The sequence below is a fragment of the Pelobates fuscus genome, chromosome 2, assembly GCF_036172605.1.
Source record: "Pelobates fuscus isolate aPelFus1 chromosome 2, aPelFus1.pri, whole genome shotgun sequence".
Taxonomy (NCBI): Eukaryota; Metazoa; Chordata; class Amphibia; order Anura; family Pelobatidae; genus Pelobates; species Pelobates fuscus.
In genome coordinates, this window is record NC_086318.1 from 142,478,724 (window position 1) to 142,503,218 (window position 24,495).

The 24,495-nt window shown below is 41.2% G+C and overlaps 1 protein-coding gene across 5 annotated transcripts in view; it reads left to right on the plus strand.

The window, feature by feature from the left end:
- FGF12 (fibroblast growth factor 12) overlaps window positions 1–24,495 on the plus strand; it is a 527,041-nt gene that overhangs the window by 288,012 nt on the left and 214,534 nt on the right. Inside the window, exon 1 of one of the 5 annotated variants that reach the window (XM_063442783.1) lies at window positions 22,168–23,585. The exons of the other annotated variants lie outside the window; for them this stretch is intronic. Within the exon in view, the coding sequence (XP_063298853.1) occupies window positions 23,387–23,585 (199 nt within the window). The 5' untranslated portion in view covers window positions 22,168–23,386. Of the gene's footprint in view, window positions 1–22,167; window positions 23,586–24,495 lie in introns of those variants that run through there. 5 annotated transcript variants of the gene reach the window in all.

A 24,495-nucleotide genomic window follows, 5' to 3' on the forward strand; every position in this document is an offset into this window, starting at 1 on the left:
TTTCTAAAGCTTTTTTTTCGCATGCAATTTTTTCTAGTTTAAATTTTGTTATCCTCTTCATTTAATCACATTCTTTAGTTCTACCCGTGTTATATGCAAACATGATATTTCATTATATATAATTAAATATATTTAACCCTTTGACAGGAGTGCTGATGACAGACATCAAATATGCACAAAATGAACATCAGACCACATGGAACTCTTATTCCTGGTTGGCTAATGATGCTGGTACAACACTGGCGGCTGTGTGGCTTAAAGGAACACTATAGTCACCTAAATTACTTTAGCTAAATAAAGCAGTTTTAGTGTATAGATCATTCCCCTGCAATTTCACTGCTCAATTCACTGTCATTTAGGAGTTAAATCACTTTGTTTCTGCGTATGCACCCCTAGCCACACCTCCCCTGGCTATGATTGACAGAGCCTGCATGAAAAAAAAACTGGTTTCACTTTCAAACAGATGTAATTTACCTTAAATAATTGTATCTCAATCTCTAAATTGAACTTTAATCACATACAGGAGGCTCTTGCAGGGTATAGCAAGCTATTAACATAGCAGGGGATAAGAAAATCTTAATTAAACAGAACTTGCAATAAAGAAAGCCTAAATAGGGCTCTCTGTACAGGAAGTGTTTATGGAAGGCTGTGCAAGTCACATGCAGGGAGGTGTGACAAGGGTTCATAAACAAAGGGATTTAACTCCTAAATGGCAGAGGATTGAGCGGTGAGGCTGCAGGGGCATGTTATATACACCAAAACTGCTTCATTAAGCTACAGTTGTTCAGGTGACTATAGTGTCCCTTTAACTCTGAAAAGGCAGTGTTTGCATTACAAAGCCTGAAGGGACTTACTCACCAGAACAACTACAATAAGCTGTGTATAGTGTCCCTTTAACCCCTTAAGGACACATGACATGTGTGACATGTCATGATTCCCTTTTATTCCAGAAGTTTGGTCCTTAAGGGGTTAAAGCGGCATTGTCACGCCAAACTTGCCTTTCTCCTATCGCTTCCTCTTTTCTTCCTCTCTCAGAATCTGTTCTTCTATTCTTTATTTCCTTCTCTAGTTTCCTTTAAAACATAAGACAGAGTTGGGACTGCTTTGTCTTATATATGTTTCCTACACTTGACTTTCTTGGCCAAAGAAGGAGCTTAAGTCAACTCCATTTCCTAGACAGTTATAAATAGTTACTTGCCTAACTAGACAGGAGGATTCATGGTAGACTCATCAGGGTTGAATTTACACTTGCCAGGGCTACATTTTCACTCACCAATGGCTAGTGGCAAGGGCCAATTTTACTCTGACCCAAGGTATTTACAACTTTATATGAACCTTTTTATCTGCAGATTGTGCTAATATTCTTGGTATTATTTCATTTTTAACAGACACATCAGCTTCTATGATTTATTCTACTACTAATATATAAATATTTATTTATAAAGTTAGTTCACAATGTCCAAATAAAAAAAAAAAAAAAAAAAAAACAAGACATGGCTCTATGCAAATATTATCGTTAAACTTGCATCAGGTTAGGCTACTAGTGAACATTCAGGAAATATGTGCTGCAGGTATTGCACAGCATGCAAGCAATATTCATTTTTATAATCTTATTTGCACCTTTTTATAGAGTTTTGTAGTTGTCATTTGTTTGTTTATTGGTTCAACTCTCATTAAATATCAGCTTTCGAGGTTACTGACCTCCAGACTGTGGACCTCTGAGACTTACAACTCTTAGATCTTTGTTTGATATGATTTTATCACACACTCTCCAGCACACTATTATTCATTGTCATATAAAATGGTTTATTCACTAAACAGTGACTTGAATTAATTAAAAAACACAATAGTTGGCTGTGCAATTCCAACCCCTGAGTATTTAATTGTTCCAGACAGCGAGGCAACTCTGTGGTTTAGTGACAGACAATAGGAATAAGTAGGGATTTACTTCAACACTCACTTGGTCAAAGACCAAACCACATTTTAATCATATGATCCTGTTCAGCCTCACAATAATACTTTGTAGGACATACTTAGTGAATTGCATAATTTCCATATGAAATATGTCAGTGACAATATGCTTTAACAACATACACCTGTCAGCATGTGGTTACATCAAAGTACATGTCCCTTTCAATGCTAGGTCACATCAAAGAATGTTTCCCTTTTTAGGACTTGGTCTCATAAAAATACATGTCACTTTCAATACTAGGTCGCATCAAAGGACATGTCCCTTTTAAGGCTTGGTCACATACATGTCTGCACAGAGGTTGTCATAGAAGTTGTCATACAGGGTAATTCCAAAAAGTTGGAGTTCAACATGAATTTCAGACTTAAGGTCAAAATAGATGAATTGAAAAAAATATATTTGCCAGCTGCGCTTGCAGTTGTCTTAATTTGCCTGAAAACTTGAAGTTCACTTTGGATTCTCACTTTAGTAACCATGATAGTTTCTTGTGTTATTCTCATATTTTGACTTCTATTAATGGCTCTTGGCATGGAGCCATCATAGTTTCAGACTAAAATAGACAAGCTAACAAAGGTGAAGACGTTTTCCAAATTATTTATACTTTCACCTTAATTTTACCACTTGGATTATAATCTAGTACAATTCAGAGTTGAATACATTTTTTTTCAATACTGGGGGGGGGGGGGGGGGCAGGTATATCTATACAAACTACATTAGTAAATGATAGCTCACACAAACTAATGCACACAATTATCGCTCCAATCTAAATATTACTAGCTTGCAGAGAGATAGATAGAGGTAGAATATTTGAAGAGGGAAAGTGAGAAGTGCAGTTTTAGAAAGACTAAGTTTTAGAAGACATACAGTTAAAGGTAGAAAAGATGCATGTAGTGACATTTCTGGAGGGCAGGAGAGAGATAAGGAGAGGAGAGGTAAATGTTAGTGCCATCAGCATGTAGATGGTATCTGTTATGAATGCTGGTATATCAGGTGCCCATTCATATTCGGTTCCTCCCGAACTGCCAAGAGCTGAGCCAATAGCTTGCAGTTTGCGTATCAAGATGAATATTCTCCAGCTAGAATGCAGCATACAAGAAGTCTTCCCCAGCAGTCAGTCATATACCCAAAGATCAGCCTGAACTAGATGGAGGGTACAATAGGAATTTATTTATTCAGGCCAATTGGCTGGCTTTTTATGCAAGCCCAAGGCACAGGGTTTACATTAACATATTTCAGGGGCATTTCCCACTGGACCTGAGAGGGCACATTGACAAATTACATACTGTAGTTACATTGGCTCTCAGGTCCAGGACACTCCCACATAGAATACAATAATCCTTCCCCTTCATTTAGGAGATAATTGAGTCAAGTATTGTACTCAACTCAATTATCTCCAAACACAAAAAAACACCTATTTTCACAAAACCCTAAAAGTGCCTTAAAATCCATGGGAACCCCACAAGAGTCATATCACCTGATAGCTCCAATCTGGTGGACTAACATATCCAAAAATCACCCAGACCGGTTCAGGGGTTTGGAAGCCATCAATGGAAGTCATAATTTGACTGACCACACACACGAGGCTCCTGCCTAGAAAGAGTTCCATGAAATTAAGCTGTGCGGTCGGTCTCTTTCGGGAAGACCAAAAACCGAACAAATCTATGAACTGTTCCCCTGGCTCATAGGTAGCGTTTGTTCTCTTAGTTCGTGGGAACAAACCTACCAAACAGTGCTCTCCTGGCTGGTCGGTGAACAGAAGCAGGCGTTCGCGAAGTTTGACCGGTGTTCAGGAAGTCGGGTGTCCAATTTAGTTCCAGACACTTGACGACCAAGTCTTGCTGCCTCTGTTCGTGCGACAAGATGGCCGCCGTTTTCGCCAGCACGTGGCGTTCGGTTGCGGCCACACAGAGAGAGCACTTAATTCACCGTTTCCTTTGAAGTTAATGAGCCAGGGGGGTAGTCGGTGTTCGAATGGAAAAAAGTGAAAATACCAAACAAACAGGGCAGTTTCTTCACAGTATCAAAATCTGAAGGGGTTATTAAGGTTACCAAGGGAGGTAGAGTGATAAGAAAAACATAAGGGGAGAAAAACTGGCCTTCAGGGGATTCGAATTTAAATGAGAAGTAGGAAGAAGGTGGTGCTAGAGAATAAGACACTGAATAAGCATTGGAATGCTAGGATAAGAACCAGAAAAGTCATAGAGGCCAAGGTTGAGTTTTTGCTGAAAGAGCAAGTTATCAATGTGGTCAAGGGATAGAGAACGTGAAATGTGCAATATATGATGTATACAGCACTCTAAAAGCTTAGAAGTTAAGGGCAGTATGAATATAGGGCAGTATTTAGAAGCTAAATTGAGTTGATAAGGATATGGCAGCTGCATTTTTAATTTGTTGGAAGCATGTGATTGAGGAAACCAAGCAGGAGAAGTAGAGGCAATCTAGCAAGGTGAGGGTGGGAAAATGGATAAACAGTTTAGCAGTAGAGAATGTGAGGAGAGAATGGATCTTCTAGAGATATGTTTATAATAGGTCACAGAAGACTAGGCATCTCCAGGGCCCTTATCAGGGGAAGTGCTAGTTATGAGGCAAATCCCTAATGGGTTAACCTCTTGTGGTCCAATCCCTAATGGGTTAGTCTCTTGTGGTTTTGTTCAGTTGATCTACCTGATGCAAACATTAGGGCCCTTATGAGGATCCATATATTTAGGATAGTACCCAGGTGACTGGATATCTTCCGAGCACTTACTCAAATTATTCACCACCTTGCAGCCAATATGGTGGAGAAATAGGTCGCTTGCTGGGCCCCTTCAATATTATTTTGTGTGTGGGGCCCCACACTCATTTTCTTCTTTTATATTGAAGAAACCTTATTGGTTCTCTCAGTATTCGATATCCAAACATCCGTCTTCTAGGAAAGTAGCGGTGTACAAGATGCTCTCACAAACCTTAGAATGTCTTTTTTATTTACTATTTATAGGTGCTTTAATGTTTGCAGCTATAATTGACAGGCTTAACCCTGCTATTTTACTAGGTAATTTCCTTAACGTTAACACAAGAAAAATAGATGCACTGTCTCAGCTAGGATACACTTATAAGCCAGCATGCAATGTATTGTAATGAATATTATGGATCTTTAAACGGACTTCTGAGGGCAGATGAATTAATTCATTAATAAATTAAAGCAGTGCCGTTATCACGACACCTAACACAGTATTTCATCTTAAAAACCATATAATTCCACACGGAAAGAAATATTTAACCATTTGAAAACCAGATGGCATTAACTTCTTGCTCACACCTCTGGCCTTCAAAGGGTTAACATTTTGTTTTATGATGCCTTGTGAAACTCACAGTGCCGTGATATCCAATGTGCACTCTTTCTATGGCCATGCATAATTGAAATATCTGCAAGCGCTGCATGTCCAGCGACCCAGAGCTAACTCAAGTGTTTTTCACCTTCTTTCAGCTGTTTTATGCCTGGGGGAGAAGCGTATTTCAATAAAGTGTTACTGCATTTTTGATGACAGCATATTTAGATTTGTGAAGCTATAAAATCCATCTAATATGAGGTTCATACCTATAGAATACATTTACAGCATAGCACATCCATTATAATATTCATTAGCATGTAGGGCATATGTGAAAGATCTATACAGCAAGAATCATAAACATGACTAACTTCCCATTCACATTTTATAGCATTGATGGCCAAAAGGTACATTTCCACAATGACTTTAATAAGCTGTGGTCAAATAATCCACCACTCGTATGTGGATGGTTGGGTTACCTTGTGGTTTAGCGAGGGAACTAGACAGCGGTGTCTTGAACAGTTTAGTGATCACTAACTCAATCACTCTTAGCAAGGATTACTGTACAACAATGACAACTTTATAGTTTGCTAGTGCTGTCTGTGCGAAGTGCAATATGTGGCAAAAGAAAGTAGAGTAGAAATATTTATACAATCTATGGTTCAACATGTCAGGTCATCAACCAGACTAGGTCTCCCCTAACTTTTTGGACTCTCCAGATGTTTTGGACTAGGTCTCCCGTGAATTTACAGTTAGAATGTTCTTACAGTTAAAATGCTATAAAGTATCAGGGGAGATGTAGTTCACAACATCTGGAGAACTGAAGGAAGTCTAACCCTGAACTGGACCATAAGGGGCTAAAAGTTTTTTGGTTTTTTGTGGTTAGCTTCCAGACCCATGGGAACCAATTTCTGAGTGCCAGCTGCTCCTGACACTATTTGTTATATAAATGAATTGAAGATTGAATATTCCATGCTAGTGAACATTTACCTTGTCCTCTGCTACTTTGCTAATTTGTATTAGGTCAGCACAATCATCTACAGTCAATTATGGATAAAAGGGAGAGGTAGAAAAACTATGTAAATATAAATTGTCCTAATGAGTACAAAAAAACTGTCTCTGGTCCCTGAGTGATAGTTGAAACTAAAGGGTGAATTACAAAACTGGAGACTCTGTGCCAAACACTCTAATTTAGGTCAACAAATTATTCTAGCTGAAGAGTTGATAAGTAAGTTGTGAATAAGGGAGCCTGTTTTGATTAAGTGGGTATGAACTTTAGCTATCCGTATATGCATGTTGAAAATTCCCTTATGTCACTTCTATGAAGACTGGGGATAAGCACAAAGCACTTAAGGCAAGTTCCAGTAACTAATTCTCTTTGTTCCACTCATCATCACATAACTGTGACAGACAAAGCTGGCCTACACTGGCCTTGTTTTCCTGGAATAGAAAGGCATAATGCTCATTTTTTTAAACATAGAAGGGAATCCTTGTCAACAAAGATCTACAGTTATGTCACACTATGGACAGCTTGAAAATGCCACTATGGCATCTATGAATAGATAGATAGACGGATCATCAATGACATCATCAATGCAATATTCTCCATAATGATTTGACTAACATGGTGCACTGTAGGGATCTCTATTATTCTCTCAGGCTGCAGTTATTTGCAGCTGCCGTCATTTTAATTCAGCCTTCTTCCATTAATTAGCAACAAAATGTTACTACTAAAACTGTAATCAGTTGGATAGATCATTGGATTAAAGATTGAGTGCAGTTGTAAATGGAAATGTTTCAAATTGTACAAAAGTGCAAATTGCAGTTTAGTGCCTTGGGGGTCTGTCCTGGTCTCTTTCATCTGTTCATAAATTAATATTAAAGTGGGTATTTTAAAAACGATGTGCCGGTGTTTGCAGATGGCACAGAACTAGGTATGTCAGTACAGTCTAAAATGATATAACTTCTCTACAGAGGGATTTGGATAAATTGGGGCACTGGATAGGCAAGTGACAGATGAAATTCAATAAAAATTTTAAGTCGTGCATTTTTGGAATAAGGAACCCACAAGACATCTATTAAATGGGGTTGAGTTAGTGATAACATTTAATGAAAAGGACTTGGGAATAATTATTGAAACAAACTAGGCAACAGTATGCCATTTTTGCCTGCCTTTGCAAAAGCTACTAAGTAACTGTCATATATATAAAAAAGATAATGTTGCCTCTTTATAAATCAGAGGTAAGACCCCACTTTGAATATACAGAGCAATTTTGGACAACCCTTTTTTAAAGAAGGATCATTTAGAAACAGAAAAAGTGCAGAGTCGAGCTACAGAATTAACAAGGGGGGTGGAAAATGTTAGTTACGAAAAAAGGCAAAAATTGCATTTGTATTCCTAAAAGATCACTATAGGGTCAGGAACACAAACCTGTTTTCCTGACCCTATAGTGTTAAAACCACCACCTGGCACACCTTGGCCCCTCATGCCTACATAAATATAGCAAAATCTTACTGTATTTAAGCCTGAAGCTGTAGATCTGCATGCTGTTCCTCAGAAAAACAAGCTGTCTGCTGACATCATCAGAAGTGGTGGCCTGATCTAATACCAATGCTTCTCCATAGGATTGGCTGAGACTGACAAGGAGGCAAATCAGGGGCAGAGCCAGCATGATTCAAACACAGCCCTGGCCAATCAGCATCTCCTCATAGAGATGAATTGTATCAATGAATCTCTATGAGGAAAGTTAATTGTCTGCATGCAGAGCGAGGAGATACTGAATGTTTGGATGCATTTTAGGCAGCCATGACCCAGGAAGGATCTCTAACAGTCATCTGAGGAGTGGCCAGTGAAGTTATCACTAAGCTGTAATGTAAACACTGAATTTTCTCTGAAAAGACAGTTTTTACAACAAAAAGCCTGAAGGTAATGATTCTACTCACCAGAACAAATTCAATAAGCTGTAGTTGTTCTGGTGACTACAGTGTCCCTTTAAGTAAAAAAAAAAAAAGGTGCCTTATTACTTAGAATTAGTAAAGTTTGCCCCTACTCGCTATACCGTGAGTAGGGGCATCTCTAGTAAACAGTGAGCAGCCTGTGACTGCTCACTGTTTAAAAAAAAATAAAAAAATAAAAATAGTACCCCCCCAGCCCCCACCCCTGAGCGGCGGGTGGGGGCCCTAATGTAAAATGATGGGGGAGGGACCTATTGTCCTCCCCCCTGGCCCCCACCCCTGAGCGGCGGGTGGGGGCCCTAAATCAGAATAAGGGGGGGACCTAATGTCCTCCCCCCTGGCCCCCACCCCTGAGCGGTGGGTGGGGGCCCTAAATTATAATAAGGGGAGGGAACCTAATGTCCTCCCCCCTGGCCCCCACCCCTGAGCGGTGGGTGGGGGCCCTACAGTAAAATAAGGGGGGGGGAACCTAATGTCCTCCCCCCCTGACCCCCACCCCTGAGCAGTGGGTGGGGGCCCTAAATACTAATAAGGGAGGGGGACCTAATGTCCTCCCCCCCGGCCCCCACCCCTGAGCGGCGTGTGGGGGCCCTAAATTGTAATAAGGGGGGGACCTAGTGTCCTCCCCCCTGGCCCCCACCCCTCAGTGGCGGGTGGGGGCCCTAAATACTAATAAGGGGGGGACCTAATGTCCTCCGCCCTGGCCCCCACCCCTGAGCGGCGGGTGGGGGCCCTAAATTGTAATAAGGGGGGGGACCTAGTGTCTCCCCCCGGCCCCCACCCCTCAGCGGCTGGTGGGGTCCCTAAATACTAATAAGGGGGGGACCTAATGTCCTCCCCCCTGGCCCCCACCCCTGAGCGGTGGGTGGGGGCCCTAAAAAATATGTTCCCCCCAGGTGACTAGGGGTCCCCAACCCCATAGTCACCCCCTCCCCCCAATAACAATTATCCCCCTACCTACCCCCCTCACCTTAAAAACTAATAAGGGGGGGGACCTTTAACTAAGTACCTGTAAAAAATGAAAATAAAACTTACCATTCCATGTTTTCTTTCTTCTAAAATCTTCTTTTTTCAGCCCCCAAAAAGGCCAAATAAAAAAACATAATAACCGACGCAATCATAAAAAAAAAATAATAATAAAATTAAATTAAAAAAAAATAATCCTTCTTCACCCATGGAGGGCTCCGCGCAGACTGAGCTCTGCAGGGCGGGGGAAGGCTTATAAAGCCTTGCCTCGCCCTGCAATTAGGCTCAGAGCACTCTGATTGGTGGGTTTAAGCCATCCAATCAGAGTGTTCTGACAGGTAAATGAAGAGACTGACAGGTAAGTCTCTACATTTACCTGTCACAGCACTCTGATTGGTTGGTTTGAAATCCACCAATCAGAGTGCTCTGTGTCATTTTACACAATGTGGGAAAGTTCTTTGGAATTTTCCCACACTGTGTAATTTGACTCATAACTCCCCCCCTCTTATTTAAATTTAGGGTCCCCACCCGCTGCTCAGGGGTGGGGGCCAGGGGGAGGACATTAGGTCCCCCCCTTATTAGTATTGAGGGCCCCCACCTACCACTCAGGGGTGGGGGCCAGGGGGGAGGACATTAAGTCCCCCCTTAGTATTTAGGGCCCCCACCCACCGCTCAGGGGTGGGGGCCAGGGGGGAGGACCTTAGGTCCCCCCTTATTTTACTGTAGGGCCCTCACCCACCGCTCAGGGGTGGGGGCCAGGGGGGAGGACCTTAGGTCCCCCCCTCTTATTTTACTGTAGGGCCCCCACCTACCGCTCAGGGGTGGGGGCTGGGGGGGAGGCCATTAAGTCCCCCTACCTTATTTTACTGTAGGGCCCCCACCCACCACTCAGGGGGCCAGGGGTGGGGCCAGGGACATTAGGTCCCCCCCTTTATTATAATTTAGGGCCCCCACCCACAGCTCAGGGGTGGGGGCCAGGGGGAGGACATTAGGTCCCCCCCTTATTCTGATTTAGGGCCCCCACCCACCGCTCAGGGGTGGGGACCCGGGGGGAGGACATAGGTCCCCCCATTATTTTACATTAGGGCCCCCACCCACCGCTCAGGGGTGGGGGCCAGGGGCTCAGGAGGGGGGAACTTATTTTTTATTTTTGTACAGTGAGCAGCCACAGGCTGCTCACTGTTTAATAGACATGCCCCTACTCGCGGTATAGCGAGTAGGGGCATAATTTACTAATACTAAGTAATCTTTACTTAGTATTAGTACATTTGGCTGAAAGACCAACTTAGTTCTTTCAGCCTTTTAGTAGATAGCTCCCTAATACCGTGGGAATTAGGAAGTTATCTGCTTATTAATTCCGGTTATTACATTGACAGGCTAAGTAATTTACATTTTATATGAATGTATGTTACTTGTTTGTTGTAAGTGTTGCAAATGCTTACAGCTGAATCCTAGCTATGTTTGTATACTTTTTATTTAAAATTGTATACAATGTAACATTCTTCTTCTTTCACTGGGTAAGTATATTAGTACTTAAGCAATACTGTGCTTCGGCACTTCAGCAACTTCGGCAACTTCGGCCACTTCGACACTTCGGAAATTCTGTAATTTCGGAACTTCGGGACCTCGGCACTTCGGCAATTCGGACATTCGGAAGTACCTAATTGTCCGAAATTCGTCTGAATACATATTTGGACCGAAACGAATTGCACATGTCTAATATATAGAGGGTTTTTGGAAAAACAGAAACAAAATAGATACATACACCAGAATAAATACAAAGTTGGGGTCTTTGATGATCAACTATAAGACAAACATGCAGCTCTATTAATGAACGAGATTGGCACAGATGCCACACGCATTCTCCATATCCAGTGCTGTATGTGTAGGCATACCATCGAATGGATCTATATCCACATACCCATGTATATGTCTGGTAGCTGCCAACCACATGTAGTCTACCAGGGTGGATGTTATTTTTCATCGCAGGAGACTAAACCAAAGAGTGTATCTTAAAACCTGACCTCTAGATATGTGGTTTACCTCCAGGATATTTTTTATATAACTTTAAGTGTTATCACTCCATAATATATGGATCAGATCTCATTAAGAAAGCCATTTCTGTCTGTGTCAGTCATAAAGCTACATGAAATATTACCAAATTATGTGTCATGGTTAACTGATCTCATATAATCATAGGGTGGCTAGCTTGACAGCTGTCAAAATACTGCTTAGTACATGATTTATAGATTATTAAGAATATTGAAGAGGAGTTCACTTCATAAATCTACATGTTAATATTTCATCATGGGAACTCCCAATTAACAACTACTCTTTTTTTTAATTCCCCTTAAATGCAGTTTAATAGAACATCTTTTTACTGACTTTTGTGAAATAATATCAATGAAGGCATGCAAAGGGGAATGGGACATAGATGAATAAGGAAGCTGAGAGATATGATAAATACTATTCCTTAGATTACAAAAATCTTAAAGGGAACTGTCACTTGGAACGTTCCCCATTTGATAAAGATTTTAAAACAAACTGTAACCTGTTAACCCTTTTTCATATTAACTATATTGAAAAGAAAATGCAGCATCTAATGATTTTTGTATTTTCTTGATGATGTAATTAGCTAAATCTTATATTATATTATAATGTATAAAATTATTATTATTATTATTTTTAAAGCTCCAACATATTTGTAACCAGACAAGTTTGACACACAGGAACAGAGGGATTGAGGGCCCTGCTCAATGAGCTTACATGCTAGATGGAGTGGGGTATAGTGACACAAAAGGTATAAGTAGGGTAGAAAAGTAGGTTGCTAGGCTAGTATTCATTGAGGGCTTATTGTTTTGGTTTGATGAGAGTTTCAGGAGAGGAATCAGGGTGTGGGGAGGGAAAGCTGTTGACAGTTTAATTGATATGCTTTCCTAAAGAATTAAGTTTTCAATGATTTTTTGAAGGAGTGGAGATTGTGTGAAAGTCTAACAGAAAAGGGAAGGGCATTCCATAGGAATGGTGCAGCCATAGAGAAGTCTTTAAGGTCAGCATCAGAGGTACAAACAGAGGTTAGACGTAGGTCTCCGTCAGAGCGTAGGGGCCTAGATGGGACATATTTGTGTATTAGTGAGGATAATAAGTAAGTCAGAGCAGCATTGTGTAGAGATTTGTAAGCAAGTATCAGGATCTTAAATTAAGTCCTATATCTTACGGGAAGCCAATGTAGGGACTAACAAAGGGGGAGGCATGGGAGGTGCGGGCAGACAGGAAGATGAGCCACGCCACCACATTCATTATAGACTTAACGGTGCAAGTTGGGACATGTAAGACCACTGAGAAGCGGATTACAGTAGTCAAGGTGAGAGAGGACAGCGGCATGGACAAGCACCTTTGCCGTATCAGAAGTTAGATAGGGTCGGATACGCACAATGTTTTTGAGATTGAAGCAGCAGGATTTGACGATTGATTGGACATGATGGGTGAATGAGAGGTCAGAGTCTAAGAGAACCGCGAGCCTTAGAGGTAGAGTGGACGGTAGTGCCATTGACTTGGAGGGACACAGACAAGGGAATAGAATCACTTGAGGAAAGATGATTTTTTTTGGACAGGTTTAGTTTAAGGAAATGAGCAGCCATCCTGTTGGAAATATCAAAGAGGCAGTCAGAGACACGAGTCAAGAGGGGTGGTGAGAAATCAGGGGAGGACAGATACATTTGCGTGTCATCCGCAAAGAGATGGTACTGGAAGCCGAAGGAGCTGATGAGTTTACCAAGGAAGGCAGTGTAAATTGAGAACAATAGGGGACAAAAGATAGACCCTTGGGGAACACCAACAAAGAGAGATTGGGGAGAAAAGGCAGAGCCAGAGAAAGAAACACTGAATGACATCATCCAGTTCAGACAAGGCAAAGCAAGGCAAATCATGCAAATGAAGAGGAAAAGCAACATGGCTTAATTTCTATATGCTGACTGCCAGGTTTAAAGGACAGAATTATAATAATGATTTGCAGGGTGCTAAAATGGAAGCACCTAGTTGCAACATAAGGTGGAGTGGATTTCTACATTTAATTTTTTTTTCACACCTCAAAAATACATATTTGCTAAATTCAGATGTAATTAAATATAATATTAAAAGTAGTGTGAAGTAACAGTTCTCCTTTAATTCTTTACTTTTAACATTCAAACTAAAAGCTCCAAATCAATGGTGCTCTCCCAGGTGAAATCCTTGACAATGCTTGTATAAACCATGTATGAAATGTATAAATCTGCCGAATTAAATACACCAAATTTTTTGACTTTTTTATTTGTTTAAATTATACATTAATGTCCGTGCTAACACCAAATACCAAGGGCAAAATTGCAACAGAACAACCTGGACTTGTACCTAGTACAGGGCTTGACAAATTTGCTTTGAATCTAGGAGCCAGCCAAAAAAGTTAGGAGCCAGGTTTTTCAATGTCAAAAATACAATTCTTAAAGGGACACTATAGTCACCAGAACCACTACAGCTTAATGTAGTTGTTCTCGTGTCTATAACCTGTCCCTCCACACTTTTCAATGTAAACCCTGCCTTTTCAGAGAAAAGGCAGTATCTACATTGTTGCCTAGTGACACTTCTAGTGAAAGTCACTCAGACGGCCTCTAGAGTGTGTCCTGGGTCAGTGCTGCACAGTACGCAGCACCTACGTTTAACATCTCCACGCTCTGCGTGGAGGCGCTGAATGTTCCCAATAGAGATGCATTCATTCAATTCATCTCTATGAGGAGATGCTGATTGACGCAGCATGGCATTTTGCCACACATGCACAATAGCCTCCCAATGCTTTCCCATGGGAAAGCATTGGATTGGCTGAGATCATCAAGATTGATGATCGCAGTCATGGAGACAGGGCCAGCTGCAACGAGACCAGCACAGCATTGGGGGAAAAAGGTGAGTAAAAACCCCTTAAATGTGTGATTGAAGTGGGGGACACACTCACAGACACACACACACACTCACTGACACACACACACACACACTCGCTCACCAACACACACTTACACTCACTCACTCACTCACTAACACACATATTCACTCACTGAAACACACGCTCACATTCACTGTCACTGCCATAACAACACACATTAAGGTGACCACCCATCCTCCCTACCTGGAGCTGGAGTTGTTCGGCTTTCCCTGGGGTCCAGTGGGGCTTCAGTCCTCTCCCTGCTCTGCTCCATAGAGCGCTATTTAGTGATGCCGGGGCCGGAATTAAATCATATTCCGGCTCCCGGCATTACTGGAGGACGCACGAGGGAGCAGAGCTGGGAGGGAGGTTACAGCTCCCTTGTGCGCCTGCCTGTCTGTCTCAATCCTCCAGGAGCCTCCCACCCGTGCAAACACCCCACGCTCTCTATCAGATGGCTAGCCAACCGACCACAAATCCTCTCCCTTTAGCCGGCGGTTTATGAGCCTGACAGCCACCTCGACTCATAGGCGGCTGACCACCTCGGGCTGAATGGGCGGACAAATCCCAGGCACAAGGACTAAAATCCTTGTCGCCATGGCAACCTGGCCAGTGGGATTTGTTGAGCCCTGACCTAGTAGTATGCTTATTTCTAATGTGACTCAGTGATTTGATGATGTTTTCAATACTTTTCTATGTTTGGGATAATATACAATGCACTTTATAGAGTGTTTTGTTTTATTTCCAGATGTTGCAAGTTTTGAGATTAATACTTAAAGAACACTTTGTTATTTGGACAGTTTTGAACTGACCACTTACATTATGTACTACTCAATTCCAAGACTTCAAATTGTTCAGTAGTATGGTTCCCAGAGATCGTAACCCCACCATTATTTCTTAGCTAGGGAGAGCACAACAAGAAACCTTAGAAATTCCTTTGCTCTAAGTCAGGTGAATATTTTTTAAGCAACAATAGCAATGGCACGTCTGTCAATGGTTTGGTCATAATGACAAATAAACGATCACCAATACAACTGCTGCTGAAATTAAACAACCTTGATTTATAAACAGAATATTTATTTACTCTTTTGTACATGTAATTGCCCTAACGATGTTTAAGTCCTAACATGTGTCCATCATAATAATAATATAAATATATATATATAAGATTAGACATATATATATATATATAGATATATAATTAGACATTTTGAGCTAAGCTCCCAAAGTACTTTTTGAAATGCTGAAACACTAATTAATGTGCACATATGGCTGATTTTGAGCATGTCATATTGCAGTACATGGGAGGCAAGCTGTATGATTGTACTGAAAATGATTTGAGCTTGTTGTGTACTTATTTTGCAGTTTGAATTCTAATATAGAACAAAATGATTAATTTAAACTTCAGAAAACTTTGGGGACTGGTAGTAGACGATGAATTGTGTGTTTCATGACAATTTTTGATTGATGCAAGTTAAAGGACCACTCTAGTGCCAGGAAAACACTCGTTTTCCTGGCACTAGAGTGCCCTGAGGGTACCCCCACCCTCAGGGACGCACTCCCGCCGGGCTCTGGGGGGAGGAAGGGGTTAAACTTACCTCTTTCTCCAGTGCCGGGCGGGGAGCTTTCCTCCTCCTCTCCTTCTTCCTTGCGACGTCATCGGCTGAATGCGCATGCGCGGCAGGAGCCGCGCTCGCATTCAGCCGGTCGCATAGGAAAGCATTTACTATGATTTTCACAGTGAGAAGCACGCAAGCGTCTCTAGCGGCTGTCAATGAGACAGCCACTAGAGGTTTTGGAGGCTGGATTAACCCTCAGTATAAACATAGCAGTTTCTCTCATTAAGCTGAAGTGGTCTGGGTGCCTAGAGTGGTCCTTTAATAGGATAACATTATTATTTTGGAATTAGCTGAACAAAATATCATGAAAATCCATGCTTGGATGAAAATGTAAATGTTTAATATTTTGAGAATTTTCAGACCTTCTAGAAATAGAGCAGTTATAAAAACTTAACAGCTACATTTTGTTTACACATTTACTGGTACATATGCAGTATATTTAGCCCTATATTGATGACTTCCAATAATTTTTCTTATTTTCTTTTGCCTCCAGGATTGAACGTATAGTTTTGTTTTGTTTTTTTAGAGAAAATATAATGTTGCACTCACAAAAAGAGGACAATATCCCTAAAATAATCTCTCAGCATGCAGGCATTAATTACGCGGATCGTTTTGTTTTCCCAAGTTCTTAGAGAATACTTAAAAGGACACTGTAGGCACCCAACTACTTCAGCTCATTAAAATTGGCCCGGGTGTAGTGTCCCTTTTCAACCTAGTGCTGCAATGTATCCCTTATCTCTGGGTGGTATGTCATTGATTTCTGTGATGATAAACAACTACAACTACAGCACCAGGAATGTGAGAGTTTACCTTGTTGAAAGTTTTTTTTTTTCCCAACCTGAATTACTCTGCTACTAGGACCAACATTGATATCAGATAGATGCAGCCCGATGAACAACCATGGAGTTTTATATGTAAATATCTAGGATATAGGACATTATTGTACTCTTGTGTTTCTGGAATATCCTCTGGAACCTGATAAGTATTGTTTGAATTATGATAGTATCACGAACCTGCAAATATGAAACAGATTTGAGGGCATTTAGTAGGCAGCTACTACCCAAGGCCAAAATATTAATTCAATCCATGTTTGAAAGAAAATCAAATTTGATGTAGTCTAAAATATAAACTCAATTTCTCTGCAAATAGGACAGGAATCTGAAATGGTTATGGATCGGAAGATGATCTTTTAATAGTTCCATTTTTCTTTAATTTTGCCCAGAGCAAAACAAGATACAAAGCTCTTCAGAATAGATATACGCACTTAAGACAGTAGAAAAGGCACAGTGACCCCAGAACTACGTTAACCTTATCTTGCTAGACTGAAATTAATAAAAGCAACTGTGGTATTAGTTTTACTGATGAGATGAACTCACAATAAGAAATGGTTGTAATAATGGATAAAGAAATTAAATGCTTTAGATGGTTTCAATATGGCAAAATAAAGGTATTTGTTTAACTTATGGAATCCTAGAATAAGGATTTGAGGATTTTCTGATGTTGCTGTACTTTGAAGGCATGTACTTGTCTCATTGTGCCTGTCCACCCTCTTCCCTTACTCACCACCATGCCTGTACATACGCATACCTGTAAGAAGACAATAAAGGGTGATAATATAATCTGTACCCACCTCCCCCCCAGTCAAAAGCATGTTAAAAAAGGGTGTACATGCTGTGCGTAGGCACACCTTAATGCAGCAACAAATTGTTAGCACTGTCTCTTGTTTCAGTTTCTGTGGTCTTTTCTGCCAGAATATGAGTTAGCTTAATATATTTTTGAAGTAAAATAATGAGTATCTTTGTATACACCTGATCACTAGTGAAAACATTTATATAATTTATAGCAGATCTGTCCTTTTCAGATATTATTATTATTATTATGATATTTATATAGCGCCATCAAATTCTGCAGCGATTTACAATGGGTGGACGAACAGACATGTAGCTGTAACCAGACAAGTTGGACACACAGGAACAGAGGGGTTGAGGGCCCTGCTCAATGAGCTTACATGCTAGAGGGAGTGGGGTAAAATGACACAAAAAGGTAAGGATAGTATTAGACTAATGACAGTTGCAAAAGAGGAATCAGTCAGGAGCTATTAACAGTTTAATTGATACACTTTTATGAAGAAGTGGGTTTTTAACGATTTTTTGAAAGAGTGGAGACTGGGTGAGCATCTAACGGAGGAGGGAAGCGAGTTCCACAGGAACGGTGCAGCCCTCAAGAAATCTTGAAGGCGAGCATCAGAGGTGGGAGTACGGACAGAAGATAGACATAAGCTTCAGCAGATTGTAAGGGCCTAGACGGGTCATACTTGTGTATAAGGTAAGGATAGATAGGTGGGAGCAGCATTATGTAGAGATTTGAAAGCAAGAACCAGAATTTTAAATTGAGCTCTATATTTTATAGGAAGCCAATGTAGGGACTGACAGAAGGGTGGGGCATGGGAGGTGCGGGCGGACAGGAAGATGAGCCTCGCTGCCGCATTCATTATGGACTGAAACGGCGCAAGTTGGGAGCACGTAAGACCACTGAGAAGCGGATTACAGTAGTCAAGGTGAGAAAGGACAGTGGAATGGACCAACACCTTAGTCGCATCTGGCGTTAAGCAGGGGCGGATGAGCGCAATGTTTTTGAGATGGAAATTACAGGATTTGGCGATAGATGAAACATGAGGCTAGAAGGAGAGATCGGAGTCAAAGAGAACACCTAGGCAGCGAGGGAGAAAAGACCAGAATTTCAGTTTTGGTCAAGTTTAGTTTAAGGAAGTGGGCAGCCATCCAGTTAGAAATAGCAGAGAGGCAGTCAGAGACACTAGTCAAGAGAGACGGGGAGAGATCAGGAGAGGACAGGTAGATTTGCGTGTCATCTGCATAGAAATTATATTGGAAGCCAAAGGAGCTAATCAGTTTACCAAGGGAGGCAGATATAAACTTCATGAAAAACTGATCCTGACTGTGTTGGAATTTCATTGAAATATGGACTACTTTTTAAAATGTGAAGAAGAGAGAGATTTTTGCCGCTTGCTTTTTGTATCTGTGGCAGCTCGAACTTCCCGAACCAGAGTCTCTTCCTTTTGGTCTTAAATGAGAATAAATAAGAGAATGATGGGAAGCAGCGCTTGCAAAAGAGAAGGGACAAAATCCAAATATAGTGTAGTATTTTAAGGCATCAAATATGGCAAATAAAACAGATTGCACTTTCACTTTTCTGGAGCTCAAGATCTGCTCCAGATCACTGTGCCTGGATGGTACAATCCCCGTCTGAGGATATGTAGATGGTCCTGGTCTTATATGAGGAGGTGTCTTTAGGCCAGTTGTTAGCGTTGTAAGGTCAGCAGCGGTAATAGCGGTGCTCACATTTGATGTATTCTGGTATGACAGTAGATAGTGCTCCAGTGATATAAGAAAAATATATAAAAACAAAAAATAGTGCTCTCTGTAATGTTAAAATAAATAAATAAATAAAAGGAGATACACTCACAAAGGAAGAGCAAATAAGTATTGCTCAATCCTAAACAGCATAGGTGGTATGTTCCCCACCAAGGAATATGGAGTCCTCCAGGTAAAATCCTCAAGGATGCAGATAAGAAGATCCAGAAAATTATTAAATAAATTAAATAAATGATAACATCAAAAAGTATCTTAAAATATTAATAACACACTAATGCGTTTCACCTGTATAAAGGCGTTTTCAAAGTGTTACAGTGCTGAGGACCTTCACTGTTTAAATAGCTCTGAAATTCAAATAAAACGGTCAGATGATGTCATAGATCATGTGACTTAGAAATCAATGAACATAAAAACATAATATAGGAGCATAATAACATAGAGAGCAAAGTAAATATAGAAAGTCTTATCTCACAGTATTCAAATATGATTAAAATAAATTATATTTAATAAAAAATTTAAAAAAAAAAGGTAATGAAAATATGATTTAAGGCCGTTCCGAGATGGCCGCGTTGTCATAAAGACCACATAAACAAGCAGGAAAAATAGAGTGGAAGTGACAGGGGAGGGGATACTGAAATAGGAGATTCTCCTGCATGGAGAGAAAGAAGAAGGGAAGGACTACATATGAAGTATTTGGTGGAAGAAGGATAAAATAGTAGAATAATTTTAGTAGGAGAGATATAGAGACACATAAAACCAAATACAAAGATGGGATAAAACACCATCTGAAACCATTTGGAAAAGCCTTTATACAGGTGAAACGTGTTAGTGTGTTATTAATATTTTAAGATACTTTTTGATGTTATCATTTTGTTTATTAATAAAAATATATATATTTTTTTATTAATTTTCTGGACCTTTTTATCTGCATCCTTAAGGATTTTACCTGGTGGACTCCATATTCATTGGTGGGGAACATACCACCTATGCTTTTCAGGATTGAGCAATACTTATTTGCTCTTCCTTTGTGAGTAAATCTCCTTTTATTTATTTATTTATTATTTTAGCCTTACAGAGAGCGCTATTTTTTGTTTTTATATTGTTTTCTTATATTACTGGAGCACTATCTACTGGCATACCAGAATACATCAAATGTGAGCACCGCTATTGCCGCTGCTGACCTTACAACGCTAACAACTGGCCTAAAGACACCTCCTCATATAGAACCAGGACCATCTACATATCTACAGACGGGGATTGTACCGTCCAGGCGCAGTGATCTGGAGCTGATCTTGAGCTCAAGAAAAGTGTAAGTGCAATCTTTTTTTATTTGCCATATTTGATACCCTAAAATACTACACTATATTTGGGTTTTGTCCCTTCTTTTTTTCATATTGCTTCATTGGAACTAAGGACTTCAGTTGCAAGTGCTGCTTCCCGTCATTCTCTTATTTATGGACTACTTTTTGTTTATGGAAAATAATTAGGTTGGCAAAAGTTGACAAAAGGTGGAACTTTTGTTCAATCATAGCATTCGTCAAAAGTGACGGCTCTGGGATTCAGGCATGGATCTATGAACACTCCCACGGTCTCATGGGATCCTTCATAGATCTCAGTGTTGCACTCTTGTGCATTAGTGTGTGAGAGTACTGCACTAATGTGGCTCCTGGCAAATGAAGCGCCAGGAGCTGAAGAAGACCACTATAAAGACAATGTCGGCAGCCACAAGAGACAGCTTCAGGTAATTAAACCCTATGCTGGTCTTTGCAATATATGCATAAATAATATAGGAAAGTGCAGAAATGGGAGGGGGTGCTTTGTGCATTCCCCTCCCAGCTATTACCTGAAGTGGGCTGTCTTCTGTCATTGTCTTTGTACACTACTGGATATGCCGGTAGCTGAGTTGAAGAATTCACCAGTAAATTGAAAGTGTTAGTCAAAAATAGCTGAGCTGGAAAAATGTAGATAATGTATTTATCCAGCTTTACATCTATGACCTAAAATATGCAGTCTACTGTTTCTGCATGTCAAGCGAGTTTTGTTAGAATTCATTGTTTACCTTGTGTTACCTATAACACAGCACAGCAGAATACGTTGGTGATATATAAATAATTGTACATGCAATTCCCTGACGAATTCTAGACAATTTGCGAGTAAGTGTAAACCTGCCTTCTTGAGAGTTTTTTTTTATAATTTGACTTTACTTGCCTAAAAATACACTTCCCTGGTCATTTCCCCAAAATTACCAATTTACAGAATAAGTCTATATCTACTGCCAAGCATGGAATTTAAGGATATAACAGCATTATCAATTTTGACCATGACTAATAACCTTTTAGCAAATAAGACAGTTTCTCAGAAGGAGATATTTTTTAAATTGTATATAAAAAGATGATTTATTTATAAATATGTATAAATATGTATTAGTAAATTACTAAAATCGATTTAAAGAATAAAATATAGTCCAAGAAATGTACAGATTTGAAAGTGCCAATTCACTACAGAAGGTAGTACGTAGCACGTTTCGTATTTTGTGACATATAATTTGATGTTTCGCCTTATGTAATCACGACTTGTTAATTTGTGCAGCGTTTAGGAAAAATGACTCAAAATTATTACATTATTTGATTTAACCGGTTAATAATAAACACCTCCCTATTAATACAAAGAAAATCAGTTTGAACTAGAGTGCTCAATATTCAGACATATAACAGAAACGCAACATGTCAGACCTTAAATGTAATCAATGGTCAAGATATCATATTCAGTCCTGTCCTTTAATAATAATAATAATAATAATAAGATGACGGAGAAGGCAGTGCTAGGTGACAGCCCTCTGGGTTTGAATTAAGGAGAGAAAAGCCCCAACTCACAAGGGTTTCCAGCTTGAGCAGTCAGGGGACAGATAGAATGTGAACTGCAGTTCCCTTGGTCTGCCGGTGAGAATTTCTCATCCAAACCTCGATCACGTAGGATTGCGTAGAGAGGAGAGATAGGGGAGACAGGAAGAATGAGAGGCAGGGGGAAGCTGCAATGTAGCCAGCTCTGAAGGAGCTTCCCATGCAGCAGCCCCCTGCATAGCTCTAGTGGCTGCCTTTCCTTCCGAGTGACTGATCCAGGCTAGGAGCCCCCTCCCCAGGCCCTCCACACCCCTCCCTCCATCCGCAGCACCTGCACATCTTTACACCATGAGTGGCTTCTCTGACTCCTGTGCTGCCATGCTGGCTACCTCACTCACTTTACTGTGCTCCTCTCATTTCTAGAGGCATGCTCAGCTCACATGGGATGTCAGAGTTGGGGGATCTGATCCTTACTGGATGGGGTGTACGCTGATTTATTTAAGGTGGCTGAGAAGGAGAAAGCATCCTGCACAGGGGCATTAAGAGAGGATTGGTGTGTTTTCTCTTAAACCTGTGGAGAAGTTATCCCAGAGCTACTTGGGACCTCCCCTGCTCCCTGGGGACCATTTCCTCACTCCCTCTTTGCCAGTTGTGTGTTAGTGTGTGTTCACATTGTGACAAGCTGCCACACACTGAGTGATGGATTGCTGGTGGCATGGGGAAGGTCTCCATGTGGTTATTGCATGCCAGTGATGTTGGGATGTCTGAGCCCTCCTGGAATTTGTGACACACTTACAGGACCTGTCAGCAGGATGACTAGGGATGCATCATGCCTGGCTGTGGGCTGTGCAATAATAATAATACTACTAATATCCCAGCAGCACACTGCCTGGTGTGTATAAGTGGAGCACACAGTGACCTGTTTCTTATGGGATCTTCCAGGATGCGGCTGCAGGATTCCATTTAGAGCTGGCTGGCTGATACATTGTATATTCTGTGACCTGTTGGGGCTGAAGTCCCAGCACTTCCTCCCTCCCCATTAGCCCAGATGCAGCATTACTAAAGAGGACACACCGTGAGCCAGGTTACCTGGGGATTCCAGAAGCTATGGAGAACTCCTGATCCTGCAGAGCTTTTTCTTTTTGGATACAGTTTGGACAATGGATAGAAGAACTACCTGGGATTGTGACAGTGACACCTAGAACCTGCACCCCATCCTCTAGCTGGGTTTATTAAGGAGGGGGCACGCTGGGGCTGGCTGTTTTGACTTATTCACACACAGACTGGCAGCTTGTTCTCTATTAGCAGAGGGCTTGCAGGTAATCGGAGCTTCACTGGCTCAGTGATAGCAGTCTAGGGGGCCCTAGGAGGGGCCCTGTAGGAGCCATGGCTGCGGCGATAGCCAGCTCACTGATTCGGCAGAAGAGGCAAGCGAGAGAGTCCAACAGTGACCGAGTGTGCACCTCCAAGCGCCGGACCAGCCCCAGCAAGGACGGACGCTCGCTGTGTGAGAGGCATGTGCTGGGGGTGTTCAGTAAAGTCAGGTTCTGCAGTGGAAGAAAGAGGCCGGTCAGGAGAAAACCAGGTAAGTGCATCTCAAACACCAACCTCCAGTGTTCTGGACTTAACTCAGCATCCATTCTAAGGACTCACCGCCAATCATCATACACCCACACTTACTTGGTCCTCGAAAGTGATAGCCCCCCTCATTTGTAATGTGTCATAATGTTAAGTGTATGATATTGCTCCTCATGATGTATGTTTAATATCGCCCCCTCATGTTAAGTGTATGACATTGCCCTTCACGAAACGTTTTGATATCGCCCCTCATGTTCAGCGTATGATATTGCCCCTCGTGATGTGTGTTTAATATCGCCCCCTCGTGTTCAGTGTATGATATTGCCCCTTGTGATGTGTGTTTACTGTTGCCCCTCGTGTTCAGTGTATGATATTGCCCCTCGTGATGTGTGTTTTAATATTGCCCCCCTCGTGTTCAGTGTATGATATTGCCCCTCGTGATGTGTGTTTACTGTTGCCCCTCGTGTTCAGTGTATGATATTGCCCCTCGTGATGTGTGTTTACTGTTGCCCCCTCGTGTTCAGTGTATGATATTGCCCCTCGTGATGAGTGTTTTAATATTGCCCCCTCGTGTTCAGTGTATATTTCCCCTAGTGATGTGTGTGTTTACTATTGACCCCTCATGCTATGTATGTGATATTACCCCTCATGGTGTATGTTTAATATTGTCACTCATGCTAAGTGTGCTATATTGCCCCTCACGATAAATGTTTCATATTGCTCCTCATAGTATGTTTGATATTGCCCTGCGTGATGTGGGTTTAATGTTGCCCCCTCATGGTAAGTATGTAATAGTGCTCCTGTCATGCTAAAATGTGTTACTTGTGGGACTTCTTGGGGACTTTACACACTGTGAGAGGAGGCATGTTCAGTAAGGTGCACAGAGGGCAATAAATCAGCTATGCGTGTCTCTCCAG